This window comes from Notothenia coriiceps, unplaced genomic scaffold (genome assembly GCF_000735185.1).
Source record: "Notothenia coriiceps isolate Sejong01 unplaced genomic scaffold, NC01 NC01_scaffold00037244, whole genome shotgun sequence".
Classification (NCBI taxonomy): Eukaryota; Metazoa; Chordata; class Actinopteri; order Perciformes; family Nototheniidae; genus Notothenia; species Notothenia coriiceps.
The window spans coordinates 23994154-24019586 of NW_011369945.1; the positions used below are offsets into that span (position 1 = coordinate 23994154).

General features: G+C 42.2%; 3 protein-coding genes across 3 annotated transcripts in view; 2 read left to right on the top strand and 1 right to left on the bottom strand.

Annotated features, from left to right (window-relative positions):
- trmt61a (tRNA methyltransferase 61A) overlaps nt 1-25433 on the top strand; it is a 735410-nt gene that overhangs the window by 698940 nt on the left and 11037 nt on the right. The gene's annotated exons all lie outside the window — the stretch shown is intronic.
- Nucleotides 3292-5843, top strand: zbtb39 (zinc finger and BTB domain containing 39). Its single transcript, XM_010794120.1, has 2 exons — nt 3292-3376; nt 4564-5843. The coding sequence occupies exon 2, from the start codon at nt 4596-4598 to the stop codon at nt 5841-5843; it is 1248 nt and encodes a 415-aa protein (XP_010792422.1). The 5' UTR covers nt 3292-3376; nt 4564-4595.
- Nucleotides 7439-12065, bottom strand: blvrb (biliverdin reductase B). Its single transcript, XM_010793980.1, has 5 exons — nt 11886-12065; nt 10294-10455; nt 8978-9067; nt 8645-8776; nt 7439-7812 (listed from the first exon to the last, which is right to left on the bottom strand). The coding sequence occupies exons 1-5, from the start codon at nt 11968-11970 to the stop codon at nt 7652-7654; spliced, it is 630 nt and encodes a 209-aa protein (XP_010792282.1). The 5' UTR covers nt 11971-12065; the 3' UTR covers nt 7439-7651.

Below are 25433 nucleotides of genomic sequence, written 5' to 3' on the forward strand. Positions count from 1 at the left end.
ACCGGGCTCATTTGCCGGTCTTGAGGCTGTGAGAGAGAGTAGAGGTGGCGAGGGTTACCAAATACCAACACAACAGTATTAAATCAGAGAGACGCAAAAACGCCGACCGATTACGATTACGATTATTTCGTTACGCTCCTATTATTTTACCGCGAAGTGCGTTTCAGAAACCCTCAAAACTGCCCCGCACAAACGTAAGGCGGTCGGTTAGTCTGGTGTCCTTGGAACAAATAGGGTGCTTTCAGGGACGAAGACTGCCTTTTCCCATTTTTTCAAAGCGATCTTTGATTAAATCAAGGACCTGGAAACCACTTGCGTTGATTTCGCATCAAAGAGTCCTTGGCAACATCCTTTTCATGAAACCCACTTGCGCGGATTACTTATTTTTCGTCGTGGGAGCTGTCAGTAGGCCTGTGGAGAGTTTGAACAACGGAAAAGTACAACCTAATAACGTGAAGAGGACCTCCCTTCACTTTGTTCTTCGTCAAGAGGACGAGATGTGAATGTCGATGTTTCCCAAGACTGAAACTCAGTAAACTTACTCCAGTTGCTGTTGGGGTCAAAAGTCGCTTGTATTCAGTAGTTGTTTAGCTTCTTATAACGAAAATTTCAACAAAAAACTATAAACAAGTCAGAGTCTTTGATGAAAAACTTCGAATCATGATGCCAACTTCAGACAGTTCATAAGGTCAAACACAAAAAAACTTTCCAAGAGATTTTGTGACTCGCAGGTACGTCAGCACAGGCCGCGAGGAGCGCGATGCTCCTGGGCAAAGGACCTCGCCCACGCCCCGGGTCCGACCGCCCGACCCTCGCCGCCCTCTCCTGCCCGCACCGTCACCTCCCGCTGCAAAAGCGCCCCGTCCGGCTACGCCTCGTTCTATTAGCTACGTGGGAAAACGAGGGCAAGAAACACCGGGTCGAAAGTAGCGGCAGACCGGCCCAATAGAAAGCGGAACTGTAGCTACGGCATGACCTCCTGTTTTCTCTACTATAAGTGAGTGAGTTTCCAAATTAAATCTCTATTCTTAGTCCTTGGAAAAGAGAAATTAATTACTTACATTTTGTAACTAAACGCATAGGTGAGATCTCCCAATGAGGCAAGGGTGCCGGGGGTTTTGTCAATGCTCTGGAAAACTCCTTGCGCTTTTTGAATACTAGTCCCACTTTGGTGTCCAAGTAAATGACAATTATTAGTACACTATGTCCTGGTCTGTACGTCGATTATGTGCGGGGACTTCCGGCCGGGGATTTTGGGCGGCAGTATACGCCGTGAAGTTGTTTGCGGCCTGCCAGTAAACCCAAAGCAGAAGAAGAAGAAGTCACGTCAGCGGCTTCATTTGCCTAATCCACCCCTAGGAACTAATTTCCGGTGTGAACGCGATCTGTACTTAGTTCATGAGAACTAAAGAGTTCTCAGGAACCTTTGTGGGAAAAGTACTTGGCCTAATGTGTTGTGACTGGACCAAAACAGCTCTTATTTTCTTTGGCTTTACAAATACAGTTTGTCATGTTGTTAGATATGTGTGCCTGTTGCAGCAGTTTAAACGCTGGTTTGGCCAATATAAACAGTTTTTCAGTGACGAATGAGCTGAAATACTTCTGCTTAGACTAGAAAAATGAATGGTTTGGAATAAGAAATATGTCAGTGTTACTCTCACAGGTCAAAGATATGGCGTTTTATTATACTGTAAATGTATCTATACTACATACTTAATGTTCTCTCTGTAACGAAGACACAACTGAAAAATCAAAGACTCAATTTTGTAAATGATTTCTACTGGTAGTTTTGAAAATATGTCAAGTTTGTTTTTATCATTGTCTATGTTATGATTTCTTACTATCCTACACGTCATAAAAGCATAATCCAGTAAACAAAATGCTTTTTCATAATGTGAACATGTGGGTATTTCATTTGGGATGGCCAGGCGGCAAAGAGACTTTGTTCACGTTACTGTTGTGTAGGTCGATCCCATGAGTTTACAGTGAAGTATGAAGAGTTGCAGGTGTCATCAGTTTCTGACACTTTGTGGGTGGTGTGAGTCTCTCATGAGCTGAAGAAATGGTTACTGGGATAAAAATAAACTTTTTTTAATTAGCATTATTAGGATCGTTTTTGTGTTTTATTTTGTCTCTCTTTGCCCCTATAACAACATGCAGTTTATGGCGTATTCTTAGCCTTAGTCGTCGAATGTATGTATAATACATTTACTCAAGTAGCCTACTATTTAAATACAGCATTTAGATATTTTTGTTTTCTTCCCTTTTACCATTAAATATCTAATTCGCTTAGTTTTATTTTCTAGATTATATCACCACTTTTAGGGGTTTGACCCTGAACTATGACAGTGCTCACGATACGCATTACAGTGCGTTGGTTGGTTTGTAACAATCGGAATCACAATTTACAATTTCTATACTTCTCCTTTGTGGCATGGCAATTGTTGGTAATCTACTGGTTTTTTAAATGTAAGAAATATAGGCAGACAACAACAATGGACTTTTACTATTCTGTGTTGAACTTTCTGCTATTTTATTTAGTCTATGGTTGTATGGTTCAACTCCACTAAAATTCTTAGTCAATTTAATTATTACCTTCAATTGTTTTGAATATTTATATTTGAGACTAATAATACAAAACGTAACCAACTATAGGTGAAACATAATACAGTATGTATTATAATTGCAGGTCAACATTAAACGTTTTTGGTTGAATTCAGCTACATGGCAGTATATTTAGGAGAATATTTTTAAATAAAAATAACAAATCCTCCTTTACCAGCTACAATAAGGGGACACACCCTTATATATACAATCCATGGGATATACACAGAAATGGCATCAATAATTATAACTCGATGAAGTAACATATGTTCTTCTAAAATCGGCCATTGTGAAAGATGATGGCTTTTACTTTTGGTAAACTGTTCTTAAAAGTAGGATTATTTTTAAGGTATCATCTAAATACGGTGGCCCTGAAGTGCAAGTCAAAACAACATTTCACAAAACACAACAGCCTTTCACAAAACACTACTGCCTTTCACAAAACATTACAACATTTCACAAAACACCACAGCATTTTACAAAACACTACAGCATTTTACAAAACACTGCAGCCTTTCACAAAGCACTACAGCCTTTCACAAAACACAACGACATTTCAAAAATTAAATAAACAAAAATCGTACTCCATCACTGAGTGAAACATACTTGGTGCAGTTCCTCATTCAGACTGAAGGGGGCGTCCGCAGTTCACTTTTGTTGACATACGTCACCAAAATGCGACGGCAGATCACAAGGGATTTAATGAGCTCCAGACTGAAAATCATAATAAAAGGAGAAGAGTATTCTTCGCCTACAAACACATTTTAAATGGGTAAGTCATAACAAGGATACTAACGAGGTGACTTCATTAAAAATAGGTTGATTTTTGTTTCGAATAAGTGTGTAAAATGTGTCTGGTTTAGTGAACAGTCAATAAAAACATGGCTATGCTGCGTTAGCTTCTTGTTGGAATTAACGGCTTATAATACATTTTGAGTATAATACTAATACCTCTATGGTTCCTTGAGGAAATGTGTGTTTGTTTTGGTATGTCGGAGGCAGAGTAAAGATTATCCACAGCTTTATTTATTTCTAAATCTCTGTCACTGACACTGTATGTCTTGATAGTTATTATATTTATTTTAAGGGTTTACAAAAAAAGGTCCTTAATACATGTGAATACTTCACCAAAGTCCCAGCTCTCTGTGTTTAAAGGTCTGTATTTAATAATTATTGAACTGTAAATTCATATTTTTTTTAAACTATTTTAGTCGATGAAGAAATCAAGACAGAAGCCATGGTTACAAACAGCCAGTGGAGTGGGAGGTTACCATCCACTCATAAAATGCGTCGCATACTTCAGTTTAGTTTCATACATAAGTGTTCTCTGGGTTTGTAAAGTAACAAAACTAATCTGTCAAACTGTTTGACTGAAAAGTGAGTTTGTTATCATTCTGTACAAGGTCGTTGGGTACATGGGAATACTGTTTCTTCTATATATGTATTACTTGTTTGAAGGGAAATATAATAATTAAATATTGTTTTATTTAAAGATAATTTATAATTGAAGACAGCAACCAAATTGAGAAATACCAATTGTTGGGTAGTCACCATTGACTTAATAAAAAAAAGATTACATTGATTATGTTAACATTGAAACCACTGAGTGTAATTTAGATAGAAATGTTCTTTGGCTTTTGTTAAAATTGTTCAAACTGTTTTGCTAAAAGGTGAGTTTTCCACATCAGTGTATATTTAGTTTTATATGGGAACACGCTTTTTTCTTTATATTTGTTTTTGTTTTATTGAATGTCCCCAAAGACGAAATATAGTATGATAAGAACCTTTAATGACCTTGGTGTTTATGAACTCATAAAATCATAAAAGTATCAAAGATATTCCTTAATTTGCAGTTTAACATTTAAAAATGATAATGGAATAAATTATGAAATTAGGAAGAGTTCCCCATACTGTTTCACTAACACACGTGTTCCTGTTGGTCCTCCTGTGCTCCTGCAGTGGTTCTGTAGCGCTCCAGGTGCAGCAGCAGGATGAGGATCCGGCTGCAGGGTCCCGGCCACGCTGCCGGCCTCCTCGCTGAGCTCAACCGCTGCCGCCAATTACGCCAGTACTGCGATGTGTTCCTGCAGGTCGGCAACCGCACGTTCGCAGCCCACCGTGCCGTGCTGGCCTGCGCCGGGTCCTACTTCCGTAACCTGTTCACCCGGGCTCCGGCCACGTCCTCCGCCGCCTTCTCTCTGGAGTTCATCTCCCCGGCTAACTTTGAGAGGGTGCTGACGTTCGTCTACACGGGGGAGATCCTCACCGACCTCATCGATGTGGGGGTGCTGTACGAGCTGGCTGAGAGGCTGGGTGTGAACGAGCTGATGAAGGCTTGTCACTCCACCTTCCCTGACCTGCAGGCCTCTGTGTCTGTGAAGGCAGGGAGTCCCGGGGAGCTGGACTCAGGCATGGTCTCTGCTGCTGCTGCTGCGTCCACAGGTGTCTCCGCCTCCTCCGTCTGCTCCTCGGCCGCCTCCTGTTCCTCTCTGTCCTCATCAGCAGGTCCATCTGCCGCCCCGACCCCCGCCGCGGCCCCCCCCTCGCCTCTCTTCCAACCCAGGGCCAGCCGTGAGGCTCACACTGGGACTGCGTCTCTGCACCTGAAGGCAGAAGACATGGATTCTCATATCGGCTACGGGCAGATCTCAGCGGATCCACCGGGAGGACACAGTCTTTTAACCGGCAGCCAGTCCAGTGAGGACGTGCTGCCTCCGGTGCTCCAGCTGAAGATGGAGCAGGGGGTGGAGGAAGAGGAGGCAGAAGGCAGCTGTGAGGACGCAGGTGGACGAAGGGTTTCTGAGAGCGCAGGAAGCTCTCACAGAAACCACGCTGCGTCGTCTGACTCCTGCTCCTTCCCAGACTCCTCAGCTCAGATCGGAGCGGAGGCCTCATCCTCCTTGTCCTCAGGAGACCCTCTGAGAGACCCTCTGAGCGACCCTCTGAGAGACCCTCTGAGCGGCCTGCAGGTGGGGCCGGTGGAGGGCAGCGTGGTGGAGCTGCAGAGGGACGGCAGGTTGATGTTGTTTGGGGAGGTGGAGGAGGGGGAGCAGAGGGAGGCTCTGAAGGGGAGTATGGAGGGGACAGAGGAGGAGCAGTGGAGACAGCTGGCGGGAGAGATCATCGAGCTGAGCGACGACGAGAACTTCATGGAGGACGGTGAGGAGGAGGAGGATGAAGATGAAGATGACCTGGTGTATGTGGAGAACGGAGAGGGCAGCCAGGTAATAAAACACTGAAATATGTCATACAGATCAGTGTTTCCCCTAGGTTTACTGCCTTGGCAGGGTGCTGCTCGGGTACCCTGAAACATTTTTTTGGGGCACCTGAATTTTTTTTATCCTCTGGAGCAGAGAGAGGAGCTGTGGATTATTGTTATTGATATCGTACAGTAACAAAGTATTTGTACATTAAAAAGTAATAAATATGCACACCTTGGTAAAAGAAAGCAGCAGTATATTTAAAATAAATTACGATAATAATAAATAAATAAATAATGTATTAAATATAGCGAAGAAAAGCTCACATATAGAATACAAATACAAACAAATAAGTACACAACCAAACCATGGCTGAAAATGAGGAACAGCAATTTAAAGAACTAAGTGACATATTAGGTGTTGAGACATTAAAAACAATCTGCACTGGCTTCCTGTTACACAAAGCATACACTTCAAAATCTTACTTTCAACACTCTAATCACTTAAAGGTGGGGTAGGTCATTGTGGAGAAACCAGCTCGAGTGCGCTAGAATTTGAAAATACACAGCCGGAAAAAATCTGCCACTTCCTTACAGAGCCCCTCCTCCAACACACACGAACGCGCACATGACCAATGAGGGCACGAGATAAGTTTGTGCACAGATGGAAGGCTGACAGGCAGGTAGGCCATCCAGTTATTTTAGCCGGGCTGGCTTTTTACAGTACCACGGCTTCCACAGATGACATTTTTGTATGGATTTTTTGTCAAAGCACTTCAGATATTCATTGCTATCGGGATGTTAAGAGCATTCCATGGAATATAACAAAAAGTGTATCTCGAGCCGGTTTCTCAAACTTACCTACCCCACCTTTAATGGATTGGGACCAAACTACATGTCAGAGACGCTTCACTGTTACGAGCCAGCCAGAGCTCTCAGGTCAACAGGAGCGGGTTCACTCGTCGTCCCCAGAGTCAGAACTACATTTGCAGAGGCAGCTTCTAGCTCTTATGAACCACACGCTTGGAACAAACTGCCTGCAATTCTGAGGTCCGCCCCAACCCTGGGTTCTTTTAAACCAACGTTAAAAACCTGCAGCCTATCCTGAGATCCTTTAACCGTGCCTTTATCATTGCACTTTTAGTTGCAGCCAGTATTTCATCGCTATATGAATTTTGTTTGTTTGTTTTTGTTTGTTTTGTTTTTAATTATTATGTGTTAAATGCCTATGTGAAGCAATTTGAATTGCCTCTGTGTCTTAAAATGTGCTATTTGTATAGCACATTTTAAGACACAGAGGCAATTCAAATTGCTTCACATAGGCATTTAACACATAATAATTAAAAACAAAACAAACAAAAACAAACAAACAAAATNGGTGTGTGAGGAGCTCCGCGGATTGGTCCATTTGGGCCAATCCGCTCATTTGTTGTTGATTTGGGTGTTCACACGTCACAGAACCCAGGAAGCAAACAATGGAAAATGAGAAATCTCCAACGAGGCGTTCTAGGGCAGTATAGACAGGTCTTTTCTGTGTTAGAGTTTTACTCGCTACAGGGTGTACTTTGAGGGTTTTTGACTCTGCAGACCGTTTAAATGCATAAAAACCTTCATAACACACAAGGGGACGGGTAATAACTGGAAAAGCATGACATGGGCCCTTTAATATCTAAATTGGTATACAAATATAACTACGGCAATAAAAAGCTGCTCAATCATTATTATTAAAGTGATCACAGAGAAGCATTAGTGGTTCATCAAAACACAAAACATGTATATTCTAGCTCTTCATTTATCTCCAAGTTTAAAACAAAAAAGAAAGTAATGTCTGTCTGTCTGTCTGTCTGTTCAGGATGATTTATACTCTCCCCACAATCCCACAGCCTTCCCGTCCCACTCTGAGGTGGACAGACACTTGACAAAGAAGTGTCCCAGGTCGTGTTTAGAGATGGCTCTCCCCTTCAGCATGTTCTCCTGCGTCAGGTAACTCTCCGTCAGAGGAAGGTCATCTGAGGGAGAAAGTTAGGGACAAAAAAGCATGTTAAATCAATGGTGGAAAGTAACTACGTACATTAACCAAGTACTGTACATAATCATACTTTTAGGAAACTTGGACTTTACTTGAGTCTTTCAAATTTACACTTTTACTCAACTACCTTTATTTAACACTTTTAGTTACCAGTTACTTATTTTGTGAATAATATGATGTGTTTATGTGATACATATACTGCAAATTGACTTGGTAGTACACAAAGTATACAATATTTGCTGCACATTGACAAATTACAACATTAAAAAACACAATAATGTATCTTTGATTGATAAAAACTGAAAAATATAATATTCTATAATAAAAAAAGGTTAAAAAAAAAACCTATTCTGTATAATGAGTGTTTTTAATTTTGCTACCTTTAGTGCATTTTGATGATAATATTTGTTATTTTTAATTTAGTAACATTTTGAACTAAGGACTTTTACATGTAATGGATTATTTGTAGACTGCGGTTTCACTACTTTCACTTAAGTACAGGATCTTAGTACCTTTTTCACCTCCTATATCACCTATATGAATAATAGCCTATAAATAACATGAATGCTCTATCTAATTTCAGGAGCCAAAAATGGCGCTGTAAAAAAAATGGCTTTGTCTTCACTGCCAGGATATAAGTTTGATTTTGTCTTTTTATATTCTTTACTTAACTTTAGAGCAAAAATAATTTTGTATAGACTTGTTTTCCAATTTAATCGACTATTTCCCGAAAATGTGAACTCGATCAGGCTACCTGTATTTCTTTTTCAGCAACCAGGTTTGTTTGAAATAAAGTTGTACTTCCTACTGACCTGCAATGTGAGGAGGCATGACAGCCACGTAGTCCAGCCCTGAGGACTTCAGCACTGTGTGCATCCTGTCATGGTCCTCTGTCACAGGAAGCATGCGGGGCGGCACTTTAGAGCGGTCCCACAGCAGGAAGGCTGGGAGGATCAGGAAAAATAATCACAGTCACTCTCAGAAAGAAAGGGCAATCAATTATTATCAAATACAATTTAATTAAACTTGTAATTTTCCTTATGCAATGTACATAAGAAACAATGGCCACTTTTAACCCAGCAACATCACACAGACTTCACCACCTCACCCGCTCTGTTGTAACTTGTATAAACAGTGAGTTGTACCTGACATGCAGGCCACCACTTTGCAGATCCCACGGGACTTCATGGCTTCAACTATGTTCTTAGTGCCTTCAGACATCATGGTGGTCAGGCCTGATGAGAACAGATCACAGACTCATGTATTGAAGTAGGAGGTAACTACATATCACAAAACTGTTCTTGACAATAGTTTAAAACAGTAAACAGTTTTTTTAAAAGTGTCTTTGGTTAGGCCGCTGAAATAAGGTCTGTGGTTAATACAAACGTAAGATATTTTCATGTTTTGTTCTACGAGATCCAATAGGTCAGAAATACCCCACTGTGAATGTCCAAAGCTCCTATGTGTCTAAAAATGGAGACTACTGAACTTCATCATGCCAACCATTAGCTGCCTTTATCTTAGCGGTGGTGACAAGAGGTCATTTGACCATGATGTAGTTTATGTCCTAACAAAGCTTCTCACCTGTGGTGATTGCATTTAATGTACGCTAAAAAAAAAAGTAGGGTTAATATGTGGAGACTATCTCGCTGAAAAAAACGTAAGTAATGTAAGTCATAAATGTTTGCCGCAGAGCTTATTTTCTGCCAAAGTCTAAAAATATCATTGCTTTCTTTCGAGGAAGCCCTTGCAATGCTAACTCCTGGGACAGCATAACACTACGTCATCACTGCACTACTGTATACTGTGGAATAGTAATACAGTAGAGCAAATGTAAAGTACATACATGAAAACACAAGTTTCCAACCTTAAAAGGAGTTACTCTGTGTCAAATTAGCCTTTTCATATTTAAGTGTTGCCACTTTTGATAAAGTCTAGATATTTTACATATTGTAAATCCTGTTTCCACCATTAATGTACAGTGTGTTTTAGATTGTGTGACACTGACAAGATGATATCAGGAACTTTATGTTGTAAAGTCTGTTAGCATCCTCTAGTAAATGTTTTACATTATTACACCATTACAAACTACAGTCCTCCTTGTAGGTGTACATGGTCAGTTACGCAATGTGAACTTTGACAATGCAAAGAAAAACTTCTACAATAGCAAAACAAATCAATAATGGTGTCAACATGTAAGAATTGCTCAATCAACAGTAAGAGAAATGCTGCAAATGTAGGACAGCCAATTCAAAACTTTAAAACAAAACCAAAGTGTAAGCAAAAATTCATCAGAATCAGAATAATAAAATGTAAACTAAGCTTGGCTAAATTTTAAATTACATTTATGCAATGCCATTCCGTATATGTCTACTTCTGGGATAAAACTTCCTTTTAGGTCAGAAAGAAAGTTAGTTTAGCATTTAGTTTTATAGTTGTGGGTCAAACTGTGGAGCCTTACTCAGGCTGTTCCTGGTGCCCAGGATGATGATGACAGCGTCCTGGCCTTCCAGGGTCTTCATCACATCGTCTTTATTGAGCACATCTCCCACCACCACCCGGAACGCATTGTGGTCGGCAGGCAGCCTGGAAGGGTCTCGCGTCAGCACCGTCACATTGTATCCTGAGGGAGGAGACATAGAAACAGAACAACAATAATGTCATTTCTGATGTATTTATTTGTTAACCGTAGGGCTGCACAGTTAATCAAATATCTAAATTGCAATATGGACTGGTGGACTATTCAAATAGCAGCAAGCACAATATTTTACATAAGGCTACATTTTGATTCAAGTTTTTAGGATCTGCAAAAGATCCAGGCCTATACATTTTTTTGTACACACTTAACCAAATATATTTGTTTTTTAAGATCTTTAAAATATTGATGATGCAAAATGACCAATACCTCCAATTTTGTGAATGAATCGCAATGGCAACATCAGTCAAATTAATCGCGATTGGTTAAATGTTTACAAATTGTGCAGCCATAGTTAAAACTGTGGTTATATTTTCTTAAATAATTAAGACCTTTCCTTTTTTCTTGCGGGATTTTGTTACATTTGACATCCATTCAGAAGTGGCAGAATGAGAATGAGTTTTATCTAGCGGCTCCAATAAAAGAGCAGGGTAATTACTCTTTGTGGCACATTGACAACTGTCACCTGATTGTTTATTGTGCACTAACTTTCATGTGTTGTAAACATAGGTTGGTATTACAGGACAGCATCATAACAAATATTCAAACTGAAGCAAGAATACAAGTATTTTCCAGAATCTCTTTTAATAACTTCACCCATTTCATAAGGGGAACAACCCTCCCTGTCCAGGCCAGATAGTGAACAGCTTCTACTATCAGCTCTCAGTGACTCAGCAAAATGCTGCCCTGCAAACGTCTAACATGACTCAACAGTTTTTAGGAAGGAGAAAGGAAAATAATATGCTGCTTAAGCAAATACAATCATGTGACATATTGTGTTTGTGTGAGTCATATATGCAAGTGTAGCGGCCTGTCTGCAGCAGTTTATGTTTTAAAAAATATTTTGCGAATCCCAACCAATATTTCAAAGCAGAGAAAAAACAAATATTATTAACTTAACGTTTAAATCAATTACATGTAATAGATATGCAATAATCGAATAAATAACATTTGCTATGACCTTCAAAAGTGTACATTAAGTATGTGTCCTCTCTCACCTGCAGATACAGCCTTCCTACATGTGTCCTCTCACCTGCAGAGACAGGCTGTCTACATGTTTCCTCTCTCACCTGCAGAGACAGCCTGCTAAATGTGTCCTCTCACCTGCAGAGACAGCCTGTCTACATGTTTACTCTCTCACCTGCAGAGACAGCCTGCTACATGTGTCCTCTCTCACCCGCAGAGACGGCCTCCCTACATGTGTCCTCTCTCACCTGCAGAGACAGCCTTCTACATGTGTCCTCTCTCACCTGCAGAGACAGCCTGCTACATGTGTCCTCTCTCACCTGCAGAGACAGCCTGCTACATGTGTCCTCTCTCACCTGCAGAGACAGCCTGATACATGTGTCCTCTCTCACCTGCAGAGACGGCTTGCGGCAGGGTCGCGAGCCCCGTCATTCCCGTGGCTCCAAATACCGCCACGTTTTTTATGGAGTCCGACATTATTTGTTGGTAACGAAAAGCACGACACAGAAACAACTTGTCGTTTGAAACCAAGCTGTGCCCAATGCAGAAGATAGTTTCACTTAAAGTCACACTGACATGCGCAGGACCGCCTCTTTTGACAGGAAGTGAGCGTCAGCGCAGGCTCCTACCACAGGAGGGTTAAAGGAGCCCTGCAGATCTAAATGTTGTGAAACATTTTATGATTTTTTTAAGAACCATTGATCTTTTTGTCTCATTATGACGAAATTAGAAACAAGCTTGTTTTATGCACCCGTGGAATGTAACTAATATTAATAATAATAATAATAATAATAATAGCTTAGATTTATATAGCGCCTTTCATGGAACCCAAGGTCGCTTTACAAGGAAGAATAGGGCAAAACAAACATAACAAAACAAAAGGCAATCAGACAACCAGTCAGACAGACAAAAACAACAAATAGATTAGGGGCCAAAGGCCTTGGTGAACAGATGGGTCTTGAGTAGAGACTCACTGTATATATAAAAGTCTTGAGGGCCCTTTTGAAGGCGTCAAGCGTGGGGATGTTGCGGATCTCCGCAGGGAGAGCGTTCCAGAGGATGGGGGCTGCCACGCTGAAGGCTCTGTCCCCGAAGGTTCGCAGTTTGGTGCGGGGGTGGTAAGCAGGCCAGAGTCTGAAGACCGCAGGTTCCGAGGTGGGGCATGTGGGTGAAGGATGTCCGATAGGTATTGGGGGGCATGGGCATGGAGGGACTTGTAGGTAAGGAGGAGGATTTTGAATGATATGCGGGACTTGAACGGCAACCAGTGGAGGTGGATGAGGGTGATGTGCTGCCATGGCTTTGTATTTGTGAGTATCCTAGCAGCACAGTTTTGCACATACTGGAGCCTGTCCAGGGTTTTGTTGGGAACCACAAACAGGAGACCATTGCAGTAGCGGGAGGTGACAAACGCATGGACTAGGGTTTCGGCAACTGATTACATTTACTCAAGTAATGTACTTAATTATAATTTGGGGGTACTTTTACTTTACAGGAGTAGTTTCATATTCTGCCAAGTTGTACTTCTAGTTTACTACATGTATACATCATATTAAATTGTATTTGCCCCGCTCCCCTCTGGCAGGAGGCTATGCTCCATCAGGACCAAAACCACTCTCCACCTGAACACTTTCTCCCCCTCCGGCCTCATCATCAAGGCCCGGGACCCCGACCGACGGACCCTGACTTTTATCCATCCCAGAAAAACATGCCATATGCACATCATGTGAACAACATGTTGTTCTTTTTTTCTTAATACTGTGAGCCATGTTCATGCTCAGCTCCTTGACTATATTTTGCAAATTTCTGCACACATGTCTGCACAGCCCTCCACTTTAAAATAAAACACACTGTAGTTTGCCATATTGTATTCATTGTCCTACGTGTTTTAGCTCATGGGCTTTTAAAGTTCCTTTGGTGAAAAAATGTAAACATTTTGACAAATTACAACATAAACAAACCCTAATATGTATTTTCTAATTATAAAAACAAAATAATATAATATTCTATACAACCCATTTATAAGAGGCATTCTGCAAAATAAGTACTTTTGACCCTTGAGTACATTTAGTTGATAATACTTGTTACTTAGGTGACATTTTCCACTAATTTATCACCGGAATCTCCTCCTAGAGCACCATTGTGTTCTTTTTAACCAAATCTCTCTCAGAGGGGAGTGGGGAGTGGCTCCTTATTTTCATCTAAAGTAACAGACAGAGAATCAGCACTTTGGAAAAAGGACTGAAACAGAGGGGATTATAGGATGCTGCAATGCATTATCTGTTTGGTGTTTGGAGCCAAACACTTCAGAGACATGTTTTGTATATATGAGACCTATGATATGAAAAACAGTATAATAGGGGACCTTTAAAGAGCATCTTGCAGGTTTTTTTTTTTTCTACATTTATGCTTAAACTTGCTTGAAAATTACAATTAAAAAATTGAATGTAGGATTTGATATGTTTTACGAGACATAAGGGCAGGAATTCAGAGGGAGAGGAGCAATTTTGAGCTCTGCTCTTAAAAACTGCTTTTTTTTAAGGTCATACGTCCAACGCGTCATATTACATCACAAAGGGTAAACATCTCCGCTCTCTGACCGCGGGTATAGTTAGTAGTTGCGTTGAGCAGTTTGTGTTGAGCGGTTGTAGTTTTAGTGAGCTGGTATTTTTCGGTAGTTTTACATTGTATTTCACCATTTGTAATCATGGTGCAGTATTGTGTTTGTGCAGGTTGCACAAATACCAGCCTGTCAGGACATCGAGTCCACTATTTCCCTAACAGGAAAAGAAAGCTAGCTAGCTTTCGGTCCTGGGTTTGTTTTGTGCAGACAAAGAGACGGGACTTCAATGCTGCGTCTGTGACGAAAAACGCGGTCGTTTGTGGCGCTCATTTTTGACCGGAGGATTATGAGTCAAGTGATGTGAGGGAGTGCAGTATGGGATATCGAAGCCAGGATCGTGTGAGGCTGATAGCTAGAGCGGTTCCGTCAATACACACAGCTCCGGCAGCAGCAGCAGCAGCCGCCGATGTTGTGTCAAATTATGCCCCCCTGTCATGAAATGCACCCCTTGTCACGGGAACGCGCATTTAGTCTTCTTTAGTCCCTTTCATGACGGGGGTGCATAATTTGACACAACACCGGAAACGGCGGGAGTGAGAGCGCGGGAGCGTCGGTCAGAGATTCAGCAAAACGGAAACGTGAACTGTGCACCGTAAGTATTGTTTTTCTAACGTTTGCTAACTTCCAAATTAGTCAGTATAATGATTTCCAATAATGACAAGCAACGTGTGTTTAGTATTTATTCTTGTTAAACCCACTTGCTAAGTCATAATGGATAATGTTAGCTAGAATTGGCGTGGGGACTTTATTTGCATATCTAATGGCGCAGTTGCTATTTATTTTCATATGTAATCATGTGTTTCATGTGTGTGTTTTCAAGACTTTGGGAGACAACAGTACTGCAGATTCACCTACAGCCAGTGATGCTGGGCTTATACACACAGAGCAAGAGGTCGTCTCTCCACTGGTTCCTCAGCCAACATCTGTGCTTCACTACGGCTCACAGTGTAACCTCAGACCTTTCCATCGTTCATCAGGTAAATGTAACACAGAAGTAGCGCGCCCATTTTACATCAAAACGCGGTAAAGACTCGGCCTAGTTTTTGTACATGTTAAAAACATATTAGAAAAACATCTCAGTATGATGCAGGCTGTTACAACTCCAAGACTTGCTATGACCTCAATAATTTAGAACATATAAATGAATTAAAACATCTCAGCCGAATGTCAACAAAACCTGAACATAAGCTTTGTAAAGGTAGATTGTATGGCAGGGCTGTTTGTTTATGGCAGGCACAATTATTATAGATATATATATTTTTTTTCCCTAAGCTGTCCAGCGGGTACAGCCCAAGGATGGTCAGTGTGTTGTGTCAGACAGAATCTTCCACTGTCCCAGACTGCACACAGTGATGATGAGTCATCTTTCTGTAACCATGGACCACCCTGAGGATATGCCATGGGGCCCAGGAGGATGAAATGTATGAGCGAGTGCGTCTGACGAGGAACCATCATAAAGAGCACTGCCAGCGAACGAAAAAAAACCCAAAAGTAAGGCTCTTTTTTAATTAGATGAATGTGTATTACCCATGAAGACGACACAGAAAGGTTGAGGATCCGGCCCCGGAGAAGCCCGGGGGGTTTTTCCCCTCTGGAGCCCCAGGCCCAGAAGGAGGACTCGTCGGCAGCGGTTCTGCGTGGCGGGGGCTTGCCAACGGGAGCCCCCGCCGGGCCAAAGCCCGAAAAGGCCCGACGTGGCAACACCCTCCGCTTCTCCGTCCCACGGGCCCAACCACACGGGAAACCAGCGATGGGGGTCGGGTGCGCTTGCCAGAAGGGTGGCAGTGAAGGCAGAGGGTCTCGACGGGGACCAGACACCGGGCGACAAAGCTGGCCTTTGGGGACGTGGAACGTCACCTCTCTGGGGGGGAAGGAAGTCGGAGCTTGTGCGGGAGGTGGAGCGTTACCAGTTGGATCTGGTTGGGGCTACCTCTACGCACAGCGTCGGCTCTGGACCCTTACTTTCTGGATAGGGTTGGATCTATTCTTCTCCGGAGTTGCTCAAGGGTGTGAGGCGCGGGCGGTGTCTGGGGATACTCACAAAAAAGGGGTCCACCGGGTTGGGGTGCTTCGTTGTTGGAGTCTACCCCAGTGGNGCCGAGCTGCAGTGTGCCGTGTGCAACAAACCCCTCAGCAAAGACTTCCAGGTGAGGGGACACTGAACATGTGTTGCCAGTCTGTGGTGGGAATGTATTTATCAAATGTGGATAGAGAATCAAACCATTCAGCTGTCTTTGTGGTATTTTATTTCTTGCAAGAAAGTTCAGTCAGTCGTACAGAGAGCGTCCAGCCTGCAGAGTGAAAGACCAAGAATAGAGTTTGGGTTGCATATTTAAACACAGAGAGGAGAAAGGGAAGCTTGGTGATACTGAAAGGAGCATTCTGGAAGTTTAGGGAGTTAGGAGGCCGTTTCAGGAAGTTCTCAGTTCACCTGAGGTGAAGGTCAAACTGTTGGTGCACACAGAGTGTAACTAACAACACTGCAACACATCTTCTTAATAAGGAATGTTCCCAAGCTTAGCTAACAAGTGTGAGAAGTAGTAAATATAGATCAACATTAGCAAATAAGAATCACGCTATGATATTATTAAAGTAAGTAAGTGAGTTTAATATTTTTCTATTACACAGTCTACACCATGGCCTTTGACCCCTAACCCATCACAGTCCCCCTGCTTCCACTCCCACTGCTATTCATCACATTGTTACTTTATTATTTGCCCTACTTGTTTGTTTGTTTGTTTGTTTGTTTGTTTGTTTGTTCGTTCACAGCATGTAAAGCGGCCTTGGGTCCCTTGAAAGGCGCTATAATAAATGTAATCTATTATTATTATTATTATTATTACAGCTGCAAAGAAAATGAATACATATATAATGTAAAGTAATAATGAAATCAAACTTTATTTAAAAAGTACTTTTCAAAACATGGGGGGAAATAAAGGTAAATAAATTCAGAACTTAAGAATGAAATAAAATCAAGCATCTAAAATCAAATACACAATTACATTTTATAAAAAAAGGGGGTTACATAATAAAAAATGTACAAGCATACTGTAAATTATTTCATTCTTAATTGTATTGCTCATAAGTAAAACAATTAAATAGACAATTATTATTTAGAATTTATTGTTGGATAATAGATGGATTGTTAAATCATTTTCAAATAAATGTTATTTGCTGCCGATATGCCACATAAACAATATTATTAGATTATTCAAAAACGTATAGTTCTATCACTCCGGTGAATTTCTACTCTTGGAATAATAGAAGAATAAACAAATAAAGTAGAAATCTAGCTCAGAATTAATTAATACCAGAAAACAGATTTTTTACAAAAAGACATCTGACAGTATCGTGGAGAAAAAGAAAGACTATTGCATTATTTAGTTCCCTGCAGCCACGTGAGATCTCACATCTACTCTTCCCTGTCTCTCCCTCCCCTACAGTCGGTCCGAGACCACCTGCTGAGCCACGTGTGTCCTCAGAGCCTGAGCTGTGGGGTGTGTCGCCTCCCGCAGCTCTCCCTGTGCTCGCTGCTGTGGCACGGCCTGGCCCACCTGTCGCTGCCCGTCTTCAGCTGCCCGCACTGCGCCTGCTGCTTCGTGCAGCGCTGCATGCTGGACCGACACATGGCGGCGCACGCAGAGGAGGCGGCCGCGAAAGAGCGAGAGCGTCTGGCGCTGAGGGCGTTCAGAGTCGGGTCGGACGGGGATGGAGACGGAGGTTCGGCAGGAGTGGAGGAGCTGCACTGCTTCCTGTGCCCGCAGTCTTTCCGCTCCACCTCTGCCTTCCAGTACCACCTCGGATTGCACAGCACTGAGGCCCCTGGTGGAGGAGGGGGGGTCCCGGGCTGGTTTGGAAAACGTAAAGCTGACCAGCCTCTGGAGTGCCTCGCCTCTTCCTCCTCTCAGCGTGAGGTTGTGAAAATGAGCAACCTGGGTTTGGGGATGATGACTTCAGCTTGCCAGAGAAGTTTTTTCAAGGTTCCATCCACAACCTGCCCTCGGGGGTCTTGACCAACGGGGGCGCGGGGCAGGACACGGGGGTCGGGGCAGCGGGGGTCCGTGGGAAATGGTACCGGTGTCGCTACTGTGGCAAACGCTTCGCACACTCGGGGGAATTCACCTACCGCCTCCGCATCCACACAGGAGAGAAACTCTACCAGTGCAAAGTGTGCCTGCTCTTGTTCAGAGGCCGCTCCACCATGATCTGCCACCTGAAGACGCACGCGGGCGCGCTCAAGTACCGCACCGTCTGCAGACTCTTCTTCTCCACGCTGAAGATGGTGGCGTCGCACATGGAGCTGCACAAGGACCACCTGCCGCTGGACTTCAACATCGAGCAGACCTTCATGTACAACGATCACTCTAAAGAGCCGCTGCCCACTGTGGACGCCTGACGAGCTCCTCTTGGCTTCGCTGACACTTCCTGTGTGTCTGGTTGTCGTGGACCACAAACTGCTATCAGTGGAATAGGGCTGGAACTATTGTATATTTTTATTTATCTTTTTTTGTTGATGTAAAATGCCAAAACAATTATTTTAAAGCACATTTTGACTCTGAGGTGACATCATCAAGTTGTTTGTTTATTTTTCAAACCAAAAGATATTCAGTTTATCACCAGTTTTTAAGTAAAAAAAAGTAGGAGAATATTGAACTTTTGGATTGCTAAATCTTAAAAATCACACATTACTTTTCTGTTTATCCATGTATTACGTCACCTCTTTAACATGTTTATACTTTAAGAGCGTAGTGGACATATAGGCTATAATCTGTCGGATGCTGTTCATTGAGTCTGAGGTGTCTCTTTGAACTAAGATAAAAAGCAACCACTTGATGGCAGTGTATCATATCTACTCCGATTGAGTCTGTAACTTTATAACTGTAATATGAGGATAGGTTTTTATGTCAGTGGTTGATAATTACACTGTTATTGAAGTAGCACCTCATTGTAGCATATAAATTATTTTCCTAGAGTTGCAGTCACTATTTTCACACTTTTTAAAGTTACATTTTTGACACCACAGGTACAGCATGACCATCCACTTAAGAGTGCTTTTTATTTGTCATTGAATCATGAAACGTGTTGTTTTATGTTGAATAATGTTTCCTTCTGTATGATTTTAGAATGTGCATTTCAGCCACATGCTGTGTTCACTTGTTTAGAGCGTGTGAGCGTGCTGTATAGATATTTAAATGCCCATCACCTTTCTGTGTGATATGTGTCTTACCTCATATTTATGATGGCAGTGTAACTGTTATTTGCCTTTATACACATCTGTTTTTCAAGCTATGTTTGAATGTTGGCCTTTTTTTAAATATGGTTTCTTAAAAATAATTAAATAAATGCCTTTTGGAAGACTGTTATCACCCCCTGATGATGTTTTTATCTCTTTTTAAGTGTCCTGAACCAGGGACGTGCACACACATTTTGTGAGAAAAAGGCCCTTCCCATAATCATTGATAAAAAAAAACACTTTTGTTTGTAATTGTTTAATACTCAGAATTCTACAAAAATAATCGGCTAACACAGAGACAATGGTCTTCTTTAGTATTCACTAAGCACAAGAGCAGACAACAAACTAGTCAAATTAATAGTTATTAAATGAGCAGCCAACAATCAAAATTATGAAGTTACTGTTTAAGGACATTATAGGCCTACTTGTTATTTTGGTCTATTTTGCTTCCATGTTTTCTTTCACTCTAATGGAAATAAAACTTCCAAGAAACACATAAATGGTGTTCGTTTTACTACCATGTCTGAATTCATCTATAGATTTAAAGCTAATCTGCATTTAAACATAATGTTATGTTTAAATGCAGATTAGCTTTAAATCTATAGATGAATTCAGACATGGTAGTAAAACGAACACCATTTATGTGTTTCTTGGAAGTTTTATTTCCATTANAAGATCACCAGCAAAGAACAACCAAAATAAATTAGTATACACGGCAGAGCAGAGTGCGATCACAGTTTAGAGCGAATGGCAAGGACATGGGAGCCTTGCCTGATGGGCTTCACAACTGGCCAAAGAACAGAAGAAACATTCAGAGGAAGGGGAGCACCAAGAACTGACAGGATCACAGAACGGTATGAGATAGCTAACATGGATATAAAATAATAACATAAAACAGAGCATGCTACAGTAACATTGTGAACATACATCAGGAGTATGGTGAAAATTGTTTCTGTAATATTTTTCAATTCTTCTGTAACCTGTGTACCTGGATGAAGTTTGCCCTTTCAGGGATAAAAATAATTAAGATACAATTTCGTCGTACGGTTTAGTCAAACAAACATTCTCAATTTCTAGTTTGTGTTAATTTCTAGCAACCTTGAGGCTATCTTTCTCCCATGTGCTTTCCTAACACAACAAATATGAATTCGTTCTTTTAAAAAAAGAAAACACATAATTGATGTATTCACCACCTTTATACTTATTTACAACCTATTATGTCTTTACAGGAGAGGATCAAACTCTTCGTAACCCAACCCATTCATGTTCCCTCTGGTCAAAATATCACACTATATAGAAGAAAGAGCCTCCACAATACACACCATGCCCCAGGGACCCAGCTGAACAGGAAAGTATACTCTGTCCAGCCGTCAGGGTGTCTCTGAAAAGCAATTGGCACATTTCTAGACATTTGTGGTGTTTACACCCGTGATTCAGGTCTAAGAACCAGGAGTGGATGTAGCCACACCAGCTGGGAGTAAAAAAAGTAGGGCTTAAACTCAACGTCGGGCTTAAGCCACGTCCGACCAACTTAGTGAATCGAATATTACCAACCGAAAGTGCCAACCAGCCTGACTAGTCTCGGGCGGCTAGCTGCGGCTGGCCTCTTAAGACCGCGCGTCCCACGTGAATTAAACACGGCGGAAACACAGTAATTGTTGCCAAGCAAACACACGCCTCTATATGTTACACTCGAAACTCCTCCATTCAGAGCAAGCTAAGAATTGAATAATGAATATGGATACACGGAAAGAAGAGAAAAACACAATTTTACGATAAGAGATTAGAACATTAATTGAGAATATATCAGAGCATAACAAACGTGTTAACTGCCAAAATGTAATATACCATGGAAAAATAAACACAGACTCGCAGCCTTGAAAGTCAATCACTGGGTGTCGCGATAAATGACTTGCGGGTGATGCTCGGAGCGGATACGGACGGTGTAAGAGTGTAGGAAAAAGTTTGCATGAAGTAACCGCACTCTTAAGCACTTACTTACAGGTTTTAACTATCCAAGAGCCAAAAAGGATGCATCGCGCTTCTCAAAAACCCTCCGAACCGGCGGGAGGCCCTGCTCCAAATACCTCTCCATACAGCACAAATCATTTTTTGAGAAGGATTCCCCCACTTCTCACCGAGGTGTAGAATGGGATCGGACCAGCTCAGAGCCTCAACCTCAACATTTGAAGAGGTTGACGCAGACGTGTCAGCTGTCACTAGTGTAAGTCATTATTAATAGAGTAACATCACCCTACATATCTATATAAACATTACCCCCCGTAAGACAATCACGGCTAGCAAGGATAAAACAATTTAGGCAATCGCGGCAGTTGATAGCAACTGACAATAACTGACAGTAACTGACAGGTAGACTTGCCATTTTACAGACTCAGAGGACCGCAGAGAAGAGGGGGAATTCCCACACCCACAGCGTCAGCGATGACTCAAGGGGAATCCCAAATGGCCCACACCCCGAAAGAGACAGAGGGATTTGTCAGAGCTACAGCGGAAAACTGACGGAGAAAGAAATCGTTTGTGTGGAGGTGGGAGACCGTCAAATTGAGAGCGGAACACGAAAAATTTGAGCTGGGAGAGGAGAGAATTGAGACTCCAAATAATCATTAGTAAGAATCAGCTACTAATCACTGAAGAAGACAATGTGTTCCCATTCTGTAATCATGTTGTACTTTTTTTGATCTCAATTTCATGTTAATAGTTCTCCAAAATGTTTTTATTTAATGTTCTTGTGTGTGTTCGTTGAATAAAATAGGCCTAATGAAAATATGTGGTGACACAAGGGAGCTTATTGAAATGCAATAGCAAAAAAACAAGCGTTCATATTACAAATATATAGGTCTATTATAGGTTGTTTATTATATGATTGCGGGTAAGTCGTCCACCGATATCTTCACGGATGCCAGCAGGAGCCACAGGGTCTCATCCACCTCCAGTGCCAATTCTCCTTGCATCGGAAGGGGGATTCTCTTTTTCACACAGATGTTGTGCAGCACCGCAGTGGCAGCAATGATCACGCAGACGCGCTCAGGGTGCATTCGCATTTCACTGTGGAGAGGCAGTGAAACCTACAAAAAAAGCAAAAAAACAATTTAGCCTATATCTAGGCTTACATCAAAAGGCTGGCCCTTGCTTGTTATTATAAAAATGACTTACTAACCTACGTTTGAGCAACTCCAATGAAGCGCTCTTACAATGTTCCTCGTTTGTGTATGCTTCCTCGTTATAGCGGCGCTCTTGTGCAGTTTCTCTCTGCGATGAAAGGTGTCATTTAGCCATCGCTTCAGAGGGTAACCACTGTCTCCGAGAAGAAGACCATTAATTATCCCTGCCTCAAATTCCCGTTGAAGGGTGCTCTCTCTCAGGATGCGAGCATAATGGGTCGACCCAGGCCATCTTGCAACGAGGTCGACAATGCCCATGTCCGAGTTGCACACAATTTGAACATTTATAGAATGGTAACCCTTTCTATTAACATATAAATACTGTTCAGAGTGGGCCTGAATGCGAACATGAGTACCGTCGATGCATCCGATAATACCAGGTATACCTGATTTTAACAAAAAATCTTGCCTGGATTTCGCTGCTTCTTCTTGTGTGGGTAGGTGAATATAGTTCCTAAGGCGGTGCTGGAGGGCCAATGAAACGTGTCTTATAGCCCGACATGCAGTTGTGCGATGAACATTAATCATGTCTCCCACAGTATTTTGGAAGGCCCCGTTCGCGTAGAATCAGAGCGCAATCAGCACCTGCAAGGTTGGGAGAGCGCAGCATTTCGGTCTGATCCGTGCTGGAGTTGAGGGGAGATCTCCTCGATTAAATCAAAAAGGGCTTGTCTGCCGAAACGAAACCTCTCTATCGTTCACTGTCTGAATAGATGTCCAGTGGGTTTGTTCGATCACGGACGACTCTTTCTCTTCTTAATGCCTTTTCATTGTTAAACCTGTAAACAAGACGCCCTGCCATCTTTAATATCCTTCTTGCCTGTTTTGCGTTACTATGGATACTAGTCTGTCTTTCCGATTTACGCCTGGTCCATACTAGGCGTAAAAGTTACACCCGGGCGCAACGCATACAGGGCTTAAGTCTAATTGGTGCACTAGTCATAACTTTAGTTTGGTCTTAACCTTCGGTTCTACGTCGGACGTAGAGTTACGACCAGCTTACGCCCAGCTGGTGCACTCCACTCCAGCGTGCTCAGGAACAGTCCAGTGTTTGTGAGGAGCTGTTAACCGCCAGCTGGCCATTTCATTGTAGGGGATGGAGGTTACCCGTGCCTGAGCAAACCTCTAACGCCATTACACCATACCAGGAACCATTGAGGGGTAGAGTGGAGGCGCGCTTTAACCGACACCAGAGCCCGATCGGTCATCGAGAGGGCTTTTGGGATTATGAAGGCACGGTGGAGAGGGATCTTCTTCAAGGCCCTGGAAGGCAATCACACCTTTTCCCCCAAGGTTGTAGGAGTGTGTGCAGTGCTCCACAACATTTGCATCACTGCTGGGGACATCCTGGAGCCAACTGAGGAAGAGGATCCAGTGCCCCCTATGCAGAGGGATGAACGTGGTGGTCAACATCAGAAGGACAGACGGGCCACACAAGTGTCAGCCTCCCATCAGTGTCCTTCACCCCTATATGACCATTATATATGTAAGTATATTAATGGCTTCCATCATTCCCTTTTTTATATGCATTAATTCCCCATAAATACATGTTACTGATGCAAGTGTTTGTGTCTCTCGTGTTACAGGTTGCCATGCTTATTTGTTGGGCTTGTATTGTTGATACTCCTGCTGCCATCTTCCTGTTTGAAGCCCTCAGCAACTACTAAAGCTCCATCTTTTTAATTTATATCCACCATTTTTTTTTATTATCATGGATTGTTATGTTGTATTTTTCTCATGTTTATTTGTACGCACAACACCTATTGCACGTCTGTCCATCCTGGGAGAGGGATCCCTGCTCTGTTGTTTTTCCTCATTGGCTGCAATGGTCTAAGGACACATTAAAGCCCCCTGGGGGCAAATATTGGAGTAGTAGATTTGTCACTTAGCATTCAGTGTTTCTCATGACACAATGCACTGTCACAACCTACTGAAAACTCCTTAACATTTATCCAACATTTTGATAACAAATATTCAACATATTCCAGTCACTCAGTGCAAGGACATTAACCTGTTAAGCCCTGAACCTGTTTTTCAGGTCTCAGGCTCGAAAATGACATTCCCAGAACAAATGTGACCTGCTCCATTGAAATCAGTCGCATTGACCCGGAGACACATTTTGCGTTGTATACACTGTTGGAAAGAGGAGATTCTTAGCTTTCTAATGATATCAGGATTGTTGTTGTACTCAAAATATTAATTATATAATGACTGTCACAGAGTCATCATTTTGAGAAAAAGGCCTTTAAAGTTTCCTGTTCTCTGGAATCCATCGATCTGATTGATTATTAGCGGAGCAAATGAAGGGAATACACTACCTAGAGAGACTTCTAAGTGTAGACCTGGAAGTGACCAATGCGCTGGTATGCAGAAGATGACCAGCGGCCCAGGGATTTCAGGGTTGAGGTAGGCAGAAGGAGAGCCGCAGTTGTGGCAGCGCCAATTCTTAAAGAGTGAGGGGAATAGTTACCTGGGGGAAGGCCACAGCTTAGACAGAGATCACGCAGCTTGGACGAGAACCATAATCTCATCAAGGGTTTGCAGCCATCGATAATGAACAGGGGTGCCGACCCATGTGTCCGAGGGCGATGATGCAGAAAGTTGAGCATGGACGATAGAGGACAAAAAACAGTATTAGTTTTGGCAATGATTATTTGAGTTCCTTGACCAGATCTATCAGACTTTGAATGTTTCAAAAACAGTGTGTACATTTGATCTTCCAATGTTAAATCATTAAAGGTGAGATCATACTGAGGATCAAAGGAGAGAGATCTTGTTGTATATTCACCACACCTGAGAAACCCAAAGAAAGCCTTTAACAAGACTGCATCCAACATAATATCGATGTATCGGGGAAAACACCCTTGCCTTAACTTGGAAACCAACTTGTGCACCAGAAAAA

Bases quoted from the DNA above. Each gene is read 5' to 3' on its own strand.
- zbtb39 (XM_010794120.1), top strand. From the start codon at position 4,596: ATGAGGATCCGGCTGCAGGGTCCCGGCCACGCTGCCGGCCTCCTCGCT.
- blvrb (XM_010793980.1), bottom strand. From the start codon at position 11,970: ATGTCGGACTCCATAAAAAACGTGGCGGTATTTGGAGCCACGGGAATG. The intron at 10,456-11,885 runs GTGAGAGAGGAC...CTCCTCCCTCAG, and splicing joins GCCGCAAGCCGTCTCTGCAG to GATACAATGTGACGGTGCTG. The intron at 7,813-8,644 runs GTCAGTAGGAAG...TTTCTCCCTCAG, and splicing joins CATGCCTCCTCACATTGCAG to ATGACCTTCCTCTGACGGAG.